At 42.4% G+C, this 14,047-nt stretch overlaps 1 protein-coding gene across 1 annotated transcript; it reads right to left on the bottom strand.

The window, feature by feature from the left end:
• Positions 1-711: 711 nt before the first annotated feature.
• On the bottom strand, positions 712-13,042 carry LOC138968005 (transmembrane protein 272-like). Its single transcript, XM_070340565.1, has 6 exons — positions 12,181-13,042; positions 8,115-8,287; positions 7,855-7,946; positions 5,811-5,870; positions 2,989-3,139; positions 712-2,287 (listed from the first exon to the last, which is right to left on the bottom strand). The coding sequence occupies exons 1-6, from the start codon at positions 12,268-12,270 to the stop codon at positions 2,002-2,004; spliced, it is 852 nt and encodes a 283-aa protein (XP_070196666.1). The 5' UTR covers positions 12,271-13,042; the 3' UTR covers positions 712-2,001.
• Between the last annotated feature and the right edge of the window lie 1,005 nt (positions 13,043-14,047).

Genomic DNA, 14,047 nt, shown 5'->3' on the forward strand with positions numbered 1-14,047 from the left:
TCCATTATATAGTGCAATGTTGAAATGAAGTTACTGGTCTGAAACATTTAGTCGTTACTTCTGAGACAATCCTTGTTCTCTTATCATCTACAGATTTACCGCAGTCTTCACCACGCGAATTCACAACAGTCAGACTTTCGAACATGTATACAATCTACGTAGGCAAGTATGATACGTCATGACGTCATAGGATTCCTAGCATATTGACGTAATGCTAAACATCCGGTTATCCCGAGTTTTCTCCATAATACATGTTCGGTTATTTCCGTGGCTTCATGCGGAAAGGGAACCGTCGTCTGCAATCAACGACATGGACCATTCTGGTACTTGCTGCTGACAAGGTCCGATATTTAGACGAGACAAGTATAATGCCGACGAGTCGGAGACAAAGAATAAAGTAAAAGAATAGGGACTATTTGAATGACGCGCATTTGACACTCTGAGTGCTTAGGCTGAAATGAAATTGCCTACAAAATGTCGTCTGCATGACTGCATGTTCGACCCGTGTTGGTCGTTGTATAAATAGCTTAAACAATGACAACTCGTTGATTACTGGAAAATAAACCACTCGTGGGTATTTGCAGCCGCTTGGTAATTCACTCGTGTGCTCCGCACACTCGTGAATTACCAAGCGGCTGCAAATACCCACTCGTGGTTTATTTTCCAGTAATCAACTCGTGGTCATTGTTTAAGCTCTATATATGTTTTTTGGAATCAGGAACGGACAAGGAATAAGATGAAATTGTTTTTAAATCGATTTCGAAAATTAATTTTAATCATAATTTTTATATTTTTAATTTTCAGAGCTTGTTTTTAATCCGAATATAACATAATTATATGTTTTTGGAATCAGAAAATGATGAAGAATACGATAAACGTAATTTTGGATCGTTTTATACAAAATATTTTTTTAATTACAATTCAGATTTTTAATGACCAAAGTCATTAATTAAATTTTAAGCCTCCAAGCTGAAATGCAATACCAAAGTCCGGCCTTCGTCGAAGATTGCTTTGCCAAAATTTCAATCAATTTGATTGAAAAATGAGGGTGTGACAGTGCCGCCTCAACTTTTACAAAATGCCGGATATGACGTCATCAAAGACATTTATGGAAAAAAAAGAAAAAAACCGTCTGGGGATATCATACCCAGGAACTCTCATGAAAAATGTCATAAAGATCGTTTCAGTAGTTTACTCTGAATCGCTCTACACACACACACACAGACACACACACACACACACACACACATACACCACGACCCTCGTCTCGATTCCCCCCTCTATGTTAAAACATTTAGTCAAAACTTGACTAAATGTAAAAAAAGCCTCTGCCAAAGACCCACATGGCCAACAGACGCCCTGTTTCTCTTATATCTTCTTCTTCTTCTCACTCGCCTGTCTCACTTGGAGTTCATGGCCGAAGTGCACGAGAAAGGTACCAACCGGGGTGGGAGTCAGCCACGGTGTTGGATTGGTTGAAATTAAGATCTGTTGTGATTTCAGCGAATCAGACCCCGCGGTTTCTTCTCTCCCGGTTGGGTGGCAACCACGGCTTACGGTTCACCTCAGCCCAGTTCTCGAGATGAAGGTGGCTGTCTTGTGTAATTCCTGGACAGCTCAGCGTGCAGTTTGTCCTCAGGGGGTGGGGGGTTAGGGGTTGGCCCAGATTTCCTCCCTCAGCTGTTGAAAGTTCCTGCGTTCCCGGAGGATGTGTTCTGCGTTTTGTGCTGCTTCTCTTCTTCAAGCTTGCAACAACCGAGAAGTTTCACCCGCTCATCTCATTCTTACTCAGTCTATTGTTCAAGCACACTAGTTTGATTTAGCATGCACGGCAGCCGTTAAATTTTACTGGCCAAAATCATCACATCTTCCAAAGTCTCCATCATTTCTCCTGTCTCTATCTCTAACACACCATGGCCAGCGTACTTGTAGAAGAAACACAAACAAACAAACAAACGAAAAACACCGCGCCCGAGCGGTTACCATCCTCCCCCTTTTCCTCTACTGTTCAAAGACAGTAGTGTACTTGTAGCACAGAGCCAGCACGCCGCAGCCCATCACCCCTAGAGCCAACAGGGCTCCAGTGACGATGATCTCCCCGACAGCGCAGAGGTAGACGGAATCCTCGCAGTACTTGCTGGGTTCGTGCAGACTGGGGTGGTTCGGTGGCCGCCACAGAGCGAAGACCCAACACGCGCCGACCACGTGCCAGGCGAGGAGGAAAGCGGAGAGGATCCAGTCCATCATCTTGAACGTCCTGGAGGTGAAGGCCAGCTCGCTGTCCGGACTGCACGTGCCGACATTACAACATGGTTATAGTAATATTTGTCGTAAAACACACACACACGCCCGCACAAACACACACACACACACACACATACACATACACACACACACACACACACACACACACACACACACACACACACACACACACACATACACACACACATACACACACTCACACACAAAATCGAAAATTTCAAAGAAACGTCTCGAGACTCAAGATTCGCTGCGCAGTGTCGGGCGGTTACAAACATAGAATACATCTCATTCACTAAGAATTAAGAATTGCACTAAAAACACACACTCCACCCCTCTCTCTCTATCTCTCTCTCTCTCTCTCTCTCTCTCTCTCTCTCTCTCTCTCTCTCTCTCTCTCTCTCTCTCTCTCTCTCTCTCTCTCTCTCTCTCTCTCTCTCTCTCTCTCTGTCTCCTTCTCTGTTTCCACCTCATCGTACTTTTTTTTCGCCCCCGACAGCAGTGAATCTTGCACGCACTTACTAGATTACAGATCTGAGTACCTAAATTCGTACGTACGGGTTTCGTCTGCTTGCGTTATGCATAACTGCCAGCAATGAACACACTGGTGTTATCTTTGAAAGTAAGGTCAAGCTGCACAAATGCAGTTTTAACCTGACTTTGAGAGAAAGCACACTCAAAACCACTGAAGACATCGACAAACACGCTTCTCAATTTATCGATTACCTGTCATAGAAGGCGTCCATACTTTCGTATCTGCGGAGTTGCACATTCTTCCACAGCATTCCCAGCAACTTGAGCGCCAGGAAACAGCCCCCCACCAACAGGTAGATAGGTATTCTGGGCTCCAATGGGCAGTTCTCAAGGTATTTCACCCCTGTAAAAGACATTAAAGTGCCACCAACATAACCTTTTACTACCACAAGCAGGGATTCGTTTATTTTTATTTCATTTATTTATTTTATTATCGTGGTTTTTGCGGTTTTTTTGTTGGGGGAGGGCACGCGCATTGTTGATTTTTAAAGAACTGACAATGATGAAATCTTATCTGTTATTATGTAGTATTGCTATTTCATATGTTACGTGGATTTCCATTGGTCAATTGGGCAAAACTGAGCTCAGTGCAAAAGTGATATCGACGACATTTCCGTCGATATCAGTTTTGATATCGACGACCTCTTTATTGCTTCCCCACTTCAAAAACAAAAACACCTAAATTTAAAAACAAACAAATATAAATGAAAATGTAATGATCCCAGAATTTAGTTGAGCAAGTGACTAAAGACTTTTTGAAAGAAAAGACATTTGAAAATACTGAAAAGTACAAGAAAAGAGTGAACAAAAAGAAATAATAATCAGAGGGAGGGATATGGAACAGCCAAAACTGAGACAAATACTTTTGTAATTTCTTTACAGTAAATACAACATGTCCAGAGAATTAGCAATATATCTAACAGTGACTGACTGTGTGACGATATCTTCTGCTATTGGTCTGTTTCGACAGTGATATCAAAATCTGGACCTCCGATCTTGATTTTGATATCACTGTCTCAACGGACCATAGCAGAAGATATCATCACACAGTCCGTCAATATTGGGTAATATTGCTATTTCATATGTTACGTGGATTTCCATTGGTCAATTGGGCAAAACTGAGCTCAGTGCAAAAGTGATATCGACGACATTTCCGTCGATATCACTTTTGATATCGACGACCTCTTTATTGCTTCCCCACTTCAAAAACAAAAACACCTAAATTTAAAAACAAACAAATATATATGAAAATGTAATGATCCCAGAATTTAGTTGAGCAAGTGACTAAAGACTTTTTGAAAGAAAAGACATTTTGAAATACTGAAAAGTACAAGAAAAGAGTGAACAAAAAGAAATAATAATCAGAGGGAGGGATATGGAATTTGTAATTTTTCTTTACAGTAAATACAAAATGTCCAGAGAATTAGCAATATATCTAACACTAGATGATTACCCGCTTCGCCGGGTACCGGCTTCGCCGGGAAGAAGTAGAGCCGAATACCAGGCTGCGCCTGGGACCCGGCAAAGGCTTCGCCGGCGCACGAAGGAAAGGAGATAAACGCGCAAAACACTGGAGACCTTCTAAAAATAGTAACGTGCAGTGACCTTCTAAAAATAGTAACGTAGTAACGGGAATATGGATTGACGCCACACGGAGGAAGGGAGATAATCGCGGCTGAAAACACTGGAGAAGATAAGGAAGAGTTACTGGTAGTGGATCCCGACAAAAAAAACCAAAATCGGTTCAGCGCGCACAGCGCTGCGCGCTGAGAGCACGTGTTGAAATATCTCATCGATGAGGTTGTGTCCGGGGTGTAGCTGAATACGGTGTCCAAATTTGAAAAAGATCCACCGAGAACTTTGGCCGTGCATCGCGAACAGACAGACAGACAGACAGACACTAGTCGTATATATATATAGATTGACTGACTGTGTGATATCTTCTGCTATATTGGTCTGTTTCGACAGTGATATCAAAATCTCGACCTCCGGTCTCGATTTTGATATCACTGTCTCAACAGACCATAGCAGAAGATATCATCACACAGTCCGTCAATATTGGGTAATGTTAATGAACATTCGGGCGATCACAAAGGCTAAATAAAGATGTAATGGACAAATACAAACCACATCAAGAAAGCCAGGAATTTATTCTTCTATATGACTGTCAACTATAATTTTTAAACAGCGAAGATGCAGTCAAACAAACTAACATATTACATGGGGTAGTCTATAGTATCTGCCAATAAAAATGGGTTTACCGGGATCTATAGTACAGTGGAGCAGCTTGTCTTGCTAACGGAGGTCGGACTTCCAAGCCGGGACGGCGATACAAACAAACAGGGATAGTACCGGTGTCACGCAACACGGTGGCCTAGTGGTAAGGCGTCCGCCCAGTGAGCGGGAGGTCGTGGGTTCGAACTCCGGCCGGGTCATACCTAAGACTTTAAAATTGGCAATCTAGTGGCTGCTCCGCCTGGCGTCTGGCATTATGGGGTTAGTGCTAGGACTGGTTGGTCCGGTGTCAGAATAATTATGTGACTGGGTGAGACATGAAGCCTGCGCTGCGACTTCTGTCTTGTGTGTGGCGCACGTTAAATGTCAAAGCAGCACCGCCCTGATATCACCCTTCGTGGTGGACTGGGGGTTAAGCAAACAAACAAACAAACCGGTGTCACGAACTGAAAACTCTGCCTGAACAATCCCTCTCAATGCAGTCAATGCGCATGCGCTAACATGGGGAGATTCATTCTCAGTTATTAGATGAAATTGTAAATTGTAAAAAAACCAACAACAAAACACAACAGCATGGGGCGATTGAGCAGGTCGTGAACAACCGAACCCTAACCCTAATCCTAAACCTAATCCTAACCCATGGTTCGTTCGGTCAAAGGGTCGCATTTTTTAAGTCCAAGATTGGCGCATGCACATTTACAGCATTGAGAGGGATTGTTCAGCCGGGTTTCAGTTCGTGACACCGGTACTGTAATAATAATCTCCTTGAATGAACTTACCAACTGTAATCATGATGACTGGGACAGCAAGGGCTAGGAACAACAGCACGGTTGATACAACTGAAAGCAACAGTGCGTGTAGTGTCAGGTTAGTGTTATCTACGAACGCACATGTACAGACACTTGCACGCACACATGCATTCACACACACACACACACACACACACTTACTAACACACACACACACACACACACGCACTTACTAACAAACACACACACACACATACCCCCTCCCCCCCCCAAACCACAGACATACACCCCCCCCACACACACACACACACACACATACACACCGACACGCACGCACGCACGCACACACATACGCACGCGCACCCCCCCCCCACACACAGACCATACCATCTGATTGCGGATACAGACAGAAATGCTTCTTCAAGAAACCTGTTGTAGAGAGGATGTCTGTGACCCTGCAGACAAAGGCACAGGGACTGTCGGCATCCTTGTTGGCTTCCAGCACCTGTTGCAGGAACTCGCTACAATACAATACAATACAATACAATACGTAGAGGTTACATGCCGAGTCTCAGTGATTATTAAAAATAATGGTCGAAGTTAGCGGATCATGAAAAATGCGAGCTTTAGCGAGCTTATTCATGACCGCGAACTGAGACCATTATTTTTTATAATCACTGAGACGAGGTGTGTAACCTCTTTATTCCTCCTTTCTTCAGTTATTCAAAGAAAAGAGAAGGTTTTTTGCGAAAGTTTGATCGAATCCTATTCACTCAACCAGTCAACCTTCGCAGGCGATCGATTAATGCGCGGTTGTATAGTTCCGTGCAAATCATTCCATTCTGTTAACACTTCTTCTTGTCAGTTTTCCTATTTTGGACTAAAATCAAGTACACAGATATGCTGTTATTCTGCTGTGGCGGCAAAGGCAGATATTGTGTGTTCTGTATATGTTTTGGTATCGCTTAGGATAATGTTCTTTCGTCAAATGGGACTAGCAGACGAACTTTTGCACCCGTGTTCCAACGTTAAAAACTGTATGAAGTTCAGTTTTCTGGGGAAAATAGTGTATGAAACCGCTTTATGTTGTTTAAATTGATGAGATGTGTGCATTTGGTTGCGTGTGATCCGTTTATTAAATGAAATATTGTTGAAAACTGACCGTCGGATTGCAGTCTGTTGTCGGAAACTGAGTGAAAAGAAGGGGAACTACTCTTGTCGCTAGACAAAGTATGAGTTACTTGCCTTGCGGGAAATTGCTTGTGATGAACGTTTGAGCACGGCAGATCTTGATTCAGAAAACAACCGAACTCATGGATTTTATATGGAGATTCATGTGTTCAGGCCTGTAGTTGCTATTACTTTAAATGCGGTATGTTTGTATTGTTTGCTCCAGAGATGTATACTTCGTACATTAGAGCATTCGGAACTTTTCAGTCGCAAAAAGTAGTACCGAAACAGAACAACTTCTCAACCCATTGCACTATCGAGGATTCAGGCTGTTGCTGGGTCGTTATTTGTTTGGTTGCTGGGTCATTATCGAAAAATAACTACCCCTACAAGTTTACAGAGGTAAAGAAGCAGAGGGGGGAATAAAATACAATACAATACAATACAACACGATACAATACAAGTGTTACCTGTTGTAGAGAGGATGTCTGTGACCCTGCAGACAAAGGCACAGGGACTGTCGGCATCCTTGTTGGCTTCCAGCACCTGTTGCAGGAACTCGCTCCAATACAATACAATACAATACAATACAATACAATACAACACAAGACAATACAAGTGTTACCTGTGGTAGAGAGGATGTCTGTGACCCTGCAGACAAAGGCACAGGGACTGTCGGCATCCTTGTTGGCTTCCAGCACCTGTTGCAGGAACTCGCTACAATACAATACAATACAATACAACACTGACAAGACAATACAAGTGTTACCTGTGGTAGAGAGGATGTCTGTGACCCTGCAGACAAAGTCACAGGGACTGTCGGCATCCTTGTTGGCTTCCAGCACCTCCTGCAGGAACTAGCTGCAATACAATACAATACAATACAACACAATGCAAGTGTTACCTGTGGTTGAGAGGATGTCTGTGACCCTGCAGACAAAGTCACAGGGACTGTCGGCATCCTTGTTGGCTTCCAGCACCTGTTGCAGGAACTCGCTACAATACAATACAATACAATACAACACTGACAAGACAATACAAGTGTTACCTGTGGTAGAGAGGATGTCTGTGACCCTGCAGACAAAGTCACAGGGACTGTCGGCATCCTTGTTGGCTTCCAGCACCTCCTGCAGGAACTAGCTGCAATACAATACAATACAATACAACACAATGCAAGTGTTACCTGTGGTTGAGAGGATGTCTGTGACCCTGCAGACAAAGTCACAGGGACTGTCGGCATCCTTGTTGGCTTCCAGCACCTCCTGCAGGAACTCGCTACGCTGACAGTTATCCACGCTGGTGCGTCGCCACCCATCTCCTCCCTGGTAAAGCTCTTGCTGTAAAGGATTGAGTGAATGTATGAGCGAATGAATAGAGGAGTGAATAAAGGAATGATATAATTAATACAGGATTATTGGTATAGCTCTTGCTGGGAATGAATGTGGATGATTGGTAGAGCTCTTTTTGGAAATAAGTTAATGAGTGAATGAATGGATTAATAGATGAATGAATAAATGAATGAATGTATGAAAGAATGAATGTACGAAAGAAAGAATGATTGAATGAATGGAAGAATAACTGAATGAATGAATGAATGAATGGACGCATGACTGAATGAATGCATGGATGAATAAACAGATTAATGAAGAGAAGAAGCTGAAGAAGAAGAAAAAGAAAAGGAAGAAGAAGACCGACAACGTCGACCACGACGATGATGATAAGTTAAACAAAATGGGATAATTCAGCTCTTCTTTATGTAAATTGTCCAACTTTCTGAACAAATTCAAGAACACTAGGAATTTGAAATTCATGGCTTAAACAATAGCTAGAACAAGTAGAACACTGAGTAAAAAAAATGGAATGTTGCACATTGACGTAACAGCAGTACCCCGACCACACTCGAACCCTCTTACCTACCAACCCGCAAGCCACGGTTGTGAAGGGGGAAAAAGTAAGTATTGTTTTGAATTGTTTATCAGTTGAGTCGGCATCATTTTAGGAGTTGTCGTTTCGATTGGGGGCTGGGGAGCGGGGTGTGGAGGGTGGGGGTGGATTGGTCCAGTAGTTTTCTCTGAATCGCTCTACACACACACACACACACACACACACACACACACACACACACACACATACACACACACACACACATATACATACATACATACATAGCCTACACACATACACACATACACCACCACCCTTGTCTCGATTCCCCCCGTCTATGTTAAAACATTTAGTCAAAACTTGACGAAATGTAAAAAGTAGAATGTTGGACAAGCAGTGCAAAGTCGGAGAGGCAGAGGCACGCACGTGTATCAATAATCCAGAAAATCTAAGGAAAATTCTTTACTGAAGTGACGCATATAAAGCAATAACGAATAGACTGTTACAGTCATTAAAGGGCAGCTGTCGCCTGGTCTCAAAAATGCGCGGAGTCGCGTGCAAAAACGCGTTTAAGAGTTTTCCGAGTTGATTCAACTAAAGACTGTTGATTTGGTCCAGAAGAAGACACTTTCATCATTAGTTTGAAACCATTAAAATGCGTGAAACTTTCTGCTAGTTCTCACAATCCGCAATAAACCGAAGCAGTTGGCAGGCCGAAACGACTCAAAATCCGCGACCGACAACTCTGTCAGCACAAGAAAGACGCCGCAGCGTTAGCCTTGCTGTGACGTCACTCGAGGAAGCCGATAAGGCCGCTGTGAAGTTTACAGTACAATGTAGACTACAGCTGGACATCTGTAATGCTGTACGCGTGATTGATTCTTGCACAAAGTAAAGTATTAGGATGGTAATATCTTCTCAAGACCCACGTTCACATTTTCTCTTCTTTGATCTGACCGACTGCAACCTTTACAAGTCATTTCTAAAGTGGTTCACATGCTGTTGCTACTCCTCCAGTCCACCCGGTTAAACCATAAAGTTGCTCAACCACAGACCCTCGTGTCCCTTGTCAGCAGACACTGTACACTTATGAAGAAGGTCCGCTTGAGGTGTCACACCAATTACCGTGTACGTGTGAGGTACTGAATTCAAGACAAAAGCCAACTCTGTCGGTGGGAAAATCTAGGAAAGAGATGATGATAATACATCTTCAGTTACTCACTCAAGTAGATAGACGAGATAAGATAAAGGGAAGAGAGACGGAGACAAAGATGAAACAGTGGATCTAGTGTGGAAAATGGGGGAGGGGGGTTCGGCCGCAAAAAATCAAAGATGAATTTGTCAAACTGTGTTTGTGATGGTTATCGTGTGTGTGTGTGTGTGTGTGTGTGTGTGTGTGTGTGTGTGTGTGTGTGTGTGTGTGTGTGTGATAACACGTATGTGTGTGTGTGTGTGTATATGTGTGATAACACGTGTGTGTGTGTGTGTGTGTGTGTGTGTGTGTGTGTGTCTGTGTGTCTGTGTGTGTCTGTGTGTGAGTGTGTTTGTGTGTGTGTGTTTGTGTTCCTCGACGCGTGACAATATCTGCCAATAAGTTGAACAAAAACAGGGTTCAAGTGGAACAAAAGCAGGAGGGGGACAGAAGACATGTTATGAACTCCGTTTTTTACTGCGAAATTTTGGCCTGGGAGAAGTCACCCCATCCTAAGTTTCTCTTCACCTACCCGTGAAGTATGCTTGAGGGCTTGACTAGACAACCCGATTGCGCCCATTACACGGCATAAAGAGAGCACCGTTCAACCCGGCCGATTCCGCGGCTGACGTCACGCGTCCAAGGGAAGTAATTTTCGAGCGGGCTGCATTGACTCGGCCAAGAATGCAAACTTTCTTCGATTAAAGACATTGTAGCATGTCTAAAGTCTTCGGACTTGTGTTATCAAGCTGTCAAAATCACCAAGTAACTTTTAAGTATAGTTTCAGTTACATGATAACTCATTCTAAGGAACAGATTTTGAGAGTCACAACCCGACAGCTGCCCTTTAACGATGGTCATTAACTTAGCCGGCGATTGGATTATTGTTCATTACAGTGAGGATAATAATCGAACCCCATAGTTTTGTGCATGATGGACGGGTTGTTTTGACAATCTCAAAATGGACTATTTTTAAGATAGCTTTATTTTTGTTTTGTAGTTTGAACTTGTTCATGTTTTATGTCTGGTCGTAATGCCATTATGCTCAATGCTATTGTGTGTCTTTGATGTAAGCATGCTCTGAATATGATGATATTATTTCGTCGTGATTTTATTGTGTTTCCTAAAGGTGATTATAAAGACCGGAGATATACATTCCATTTGTACAAGCATTCCAAAATAAATCAATCGCGTAACATAGAATCCAGAGCATGTGGCATGGATTTAAATACGAACATTAAGAATTAAGAAGACAAATATGGTTACTATGTGTTGTTGTTGTTGAATATCTGTATCAGTATCTAACCTGAGTATTAATGACGAAAGTCAACAAAATACATTCTAGTTGCCATTTAATATACATCATACTCATTTAAAGGACTGAGAATGCATGCCACAAAATGGTACCCAGCTCTGGAGAATAACCTATATTAATATGTCTGTCTCCCTGGCTATTTTGTTCGTCCACCTGCTTGATCATATCTTCTCGACCTGTCTGCCAGTGTCTGTCCATCCGCCTGTCTTTGTGCCTGTCTAACCATCCATACGTTTGTCAGTAACGTTGCTTTCAATGCACATCCAGCGCACATGACGATGCAATTCATGCTTAGGAAAAGAAGAACAATCACCTTTTCTGCTTACCTGGCTAAGTTCACGGTGCAAACTTGAACGAGTGTGATGTGGGAAATGCATGGGAAGTATAATTCCGTCAAATTGAATACTGATAACAAATCAATGTCGCACGAGGACTTTCTGCCTGGTAGATTTGTGGATCAACGATGAAGCAACATTGTGTGCACCAAGAAATACATATCCTCATCGATTTGTGATTGCTTACTCTGCTTGACGTAAATGAAGCATGCTCACTGCTAAACACTGTTCTTATCCTAGTCCTGCCACCACCAAACAAACTATGGTTCAATCTTGAAAAAGATATTTAGCAACGCGCAGCTGTCTGCTTGTCAAAAGATGAAACAGCTGACTCCAAGTCCAAGTACATTATGCATAATAGCCATTTCGCAAGGTCGGTAATATATACCGCCAACGCAGCTGTATTTCAGCCATGCTTCAGCAATTGTATGCACAAAAAACGCAGGAATTCGCTGCAAGAAGAAAAATGCTGATAATTATAAGAAAAACGAGTGTGACTCTTACAGATGTACTGCCGTTGTACAAAGAAGATGGTGTGATGTTTGAGTGGTCGACTGAAAAGACAGAACTGACGCGTCTGCCTGTTGAAGACATGGAAACATCAGTTCTGTTCGACAGGTACGTACACCTAAGTACAGCAAGTCACAAGATCTTCGCTTTTTGTGTCAACAAGCGATAAACGTTGCGTCACTTTCTTAGTGTCAACATGGATATTCCTGTCACTTCCCCTCTTATCCACAGGCACGTATATACATATATATGCCAACTCTTCAGTCTCTCCGTCGACACACACTGGCATTCCGTCACTGAGGTCGGTCAATAATTACGCATATTCTGTTAGGTTTTTTAAATGTTTGGTTTTTTTACGTTAAAAGGCACAACATATTCCGTTAATTGTCCACGTTTACAGGCACGAATACCGTTTTATGTTAAGAGACACGAATTAAATGCTCCGTCACTTCTGTCAACAGGCAGGCACGATACAAATATTCCGCGTGTCTCCACAGCCCAACAGGCGTTCTTAACGCCACAGTGTTTAGAATGATGAGTTTTGTGTGTGCATTAAGCGAGCATTACATATGCATCACAATGCGGTTGTTGGTATTATCCCCATACTATTGTTGTATGCTGAAAGAAAACCCTGAATCTATCACCCCAACACGCACGCAGGTCGGGGTTTGATCGCCTTTCAAGCTCGCCAAAGACTCAGTCCGAATCCATACTGCCATAACTGCTATCCTATACAAGCTGTTGTTGCCTTTGTCCAGTCTACCAAAAACAGCTTTGGTTTGCACTATTTGCCATCAGTTGATCCACAAAGCTTAGTTAAAAGACTACAACGAGCGGTGGGACAGAATTAAATGCAAAACCGATGATGTACTGAGGTCTTAGACGCTAAAGCAGTGCTGCTCATTTCGTTTGTGTGTTCGTTAAGGTGACACCTGGACACGGGGCACACGTAGGTGATCATGTGCACACCTTTCTATCAATCTGTTTGACACCATTTTTACTTCGACATCAATATTTATTTTAAGGAAGGGGAAACGGTGTTGGTGTTCTGCAAAAAAAACAAAAAAACACACTTTGAGATATGGATTCGGTAGTAATGAATATCTATACCAACAAAGTTCTTTACTCCTACCGCATTCTTAAATTCCTTTTACTAAGAGCTTTTTAGACAGAAAACGTTAGGGGTCGGCGGGACAACACGTTACGGTCGAGTTGTCATTCATTTGTCATTCATTTTCATCGTAAAGCTCCTTTTCCCATCATTATCCATCAAACATCCAGCTTCCGGTGTTAATGTTGTACAAGGCTTCCAAGTGTAGCAAATAGCAACTAAGACTGTTTTGGGGTCCTTTTTACATTTAGTCAAGTTTTATGACAAAAAACCACAATGGCTGCAAATCTAGAAGGGAGTAAATGTGAAAACTTTCATCGCTTTCCTTAATCAGGCGATAGAAACGTAGGTGCAAGCCTACAATAAGAAACCTTGCATTCCATCCAAAATATTGCAATTTTCAGCATCTAAGTTTTGCATTTAGAGACCACAAATCAAAAGTAGGGAGGAGAGGACAAGATTTGGGAGAGGTGAAAGAAGAAGACTTTTTTTTTAAACAAACAAAGCAACATGGGAATGTAACTTGAGAATACATTTGCGATAACCCAAAAAAAACGTTAATATTTTTTATTATTAAGGTAAACTTCTTGAATGGGATCAAGGAAAAAACACTTTATCATGATACATTCAACGTTTCTGTGTTTTCTAACTCTTCTTTGTGCTCAACTGACACGAAAGTGCTTCAACGCGTTAAAATATGTTTTGATCGACTCAAAAAACTAAACGACGACTCGACCGAAAACACACACA

The sequence above is a fragment of the Littorina saxatilis genome, linkage group LG6 (genome assembly GCF_037325665.1).
Source record: "Littorina saxatilis isolate snail1 linkage group LG6, US_GU_Lsax_2.0, whole genome shotgun sequence".
NCBI classification, from domain to species: Eukaryota; Metazoa; Mollusca; class Gastropoda; order Littorinimorpha; family Littorinidae; genus Littorina; species Littorina saxatilis.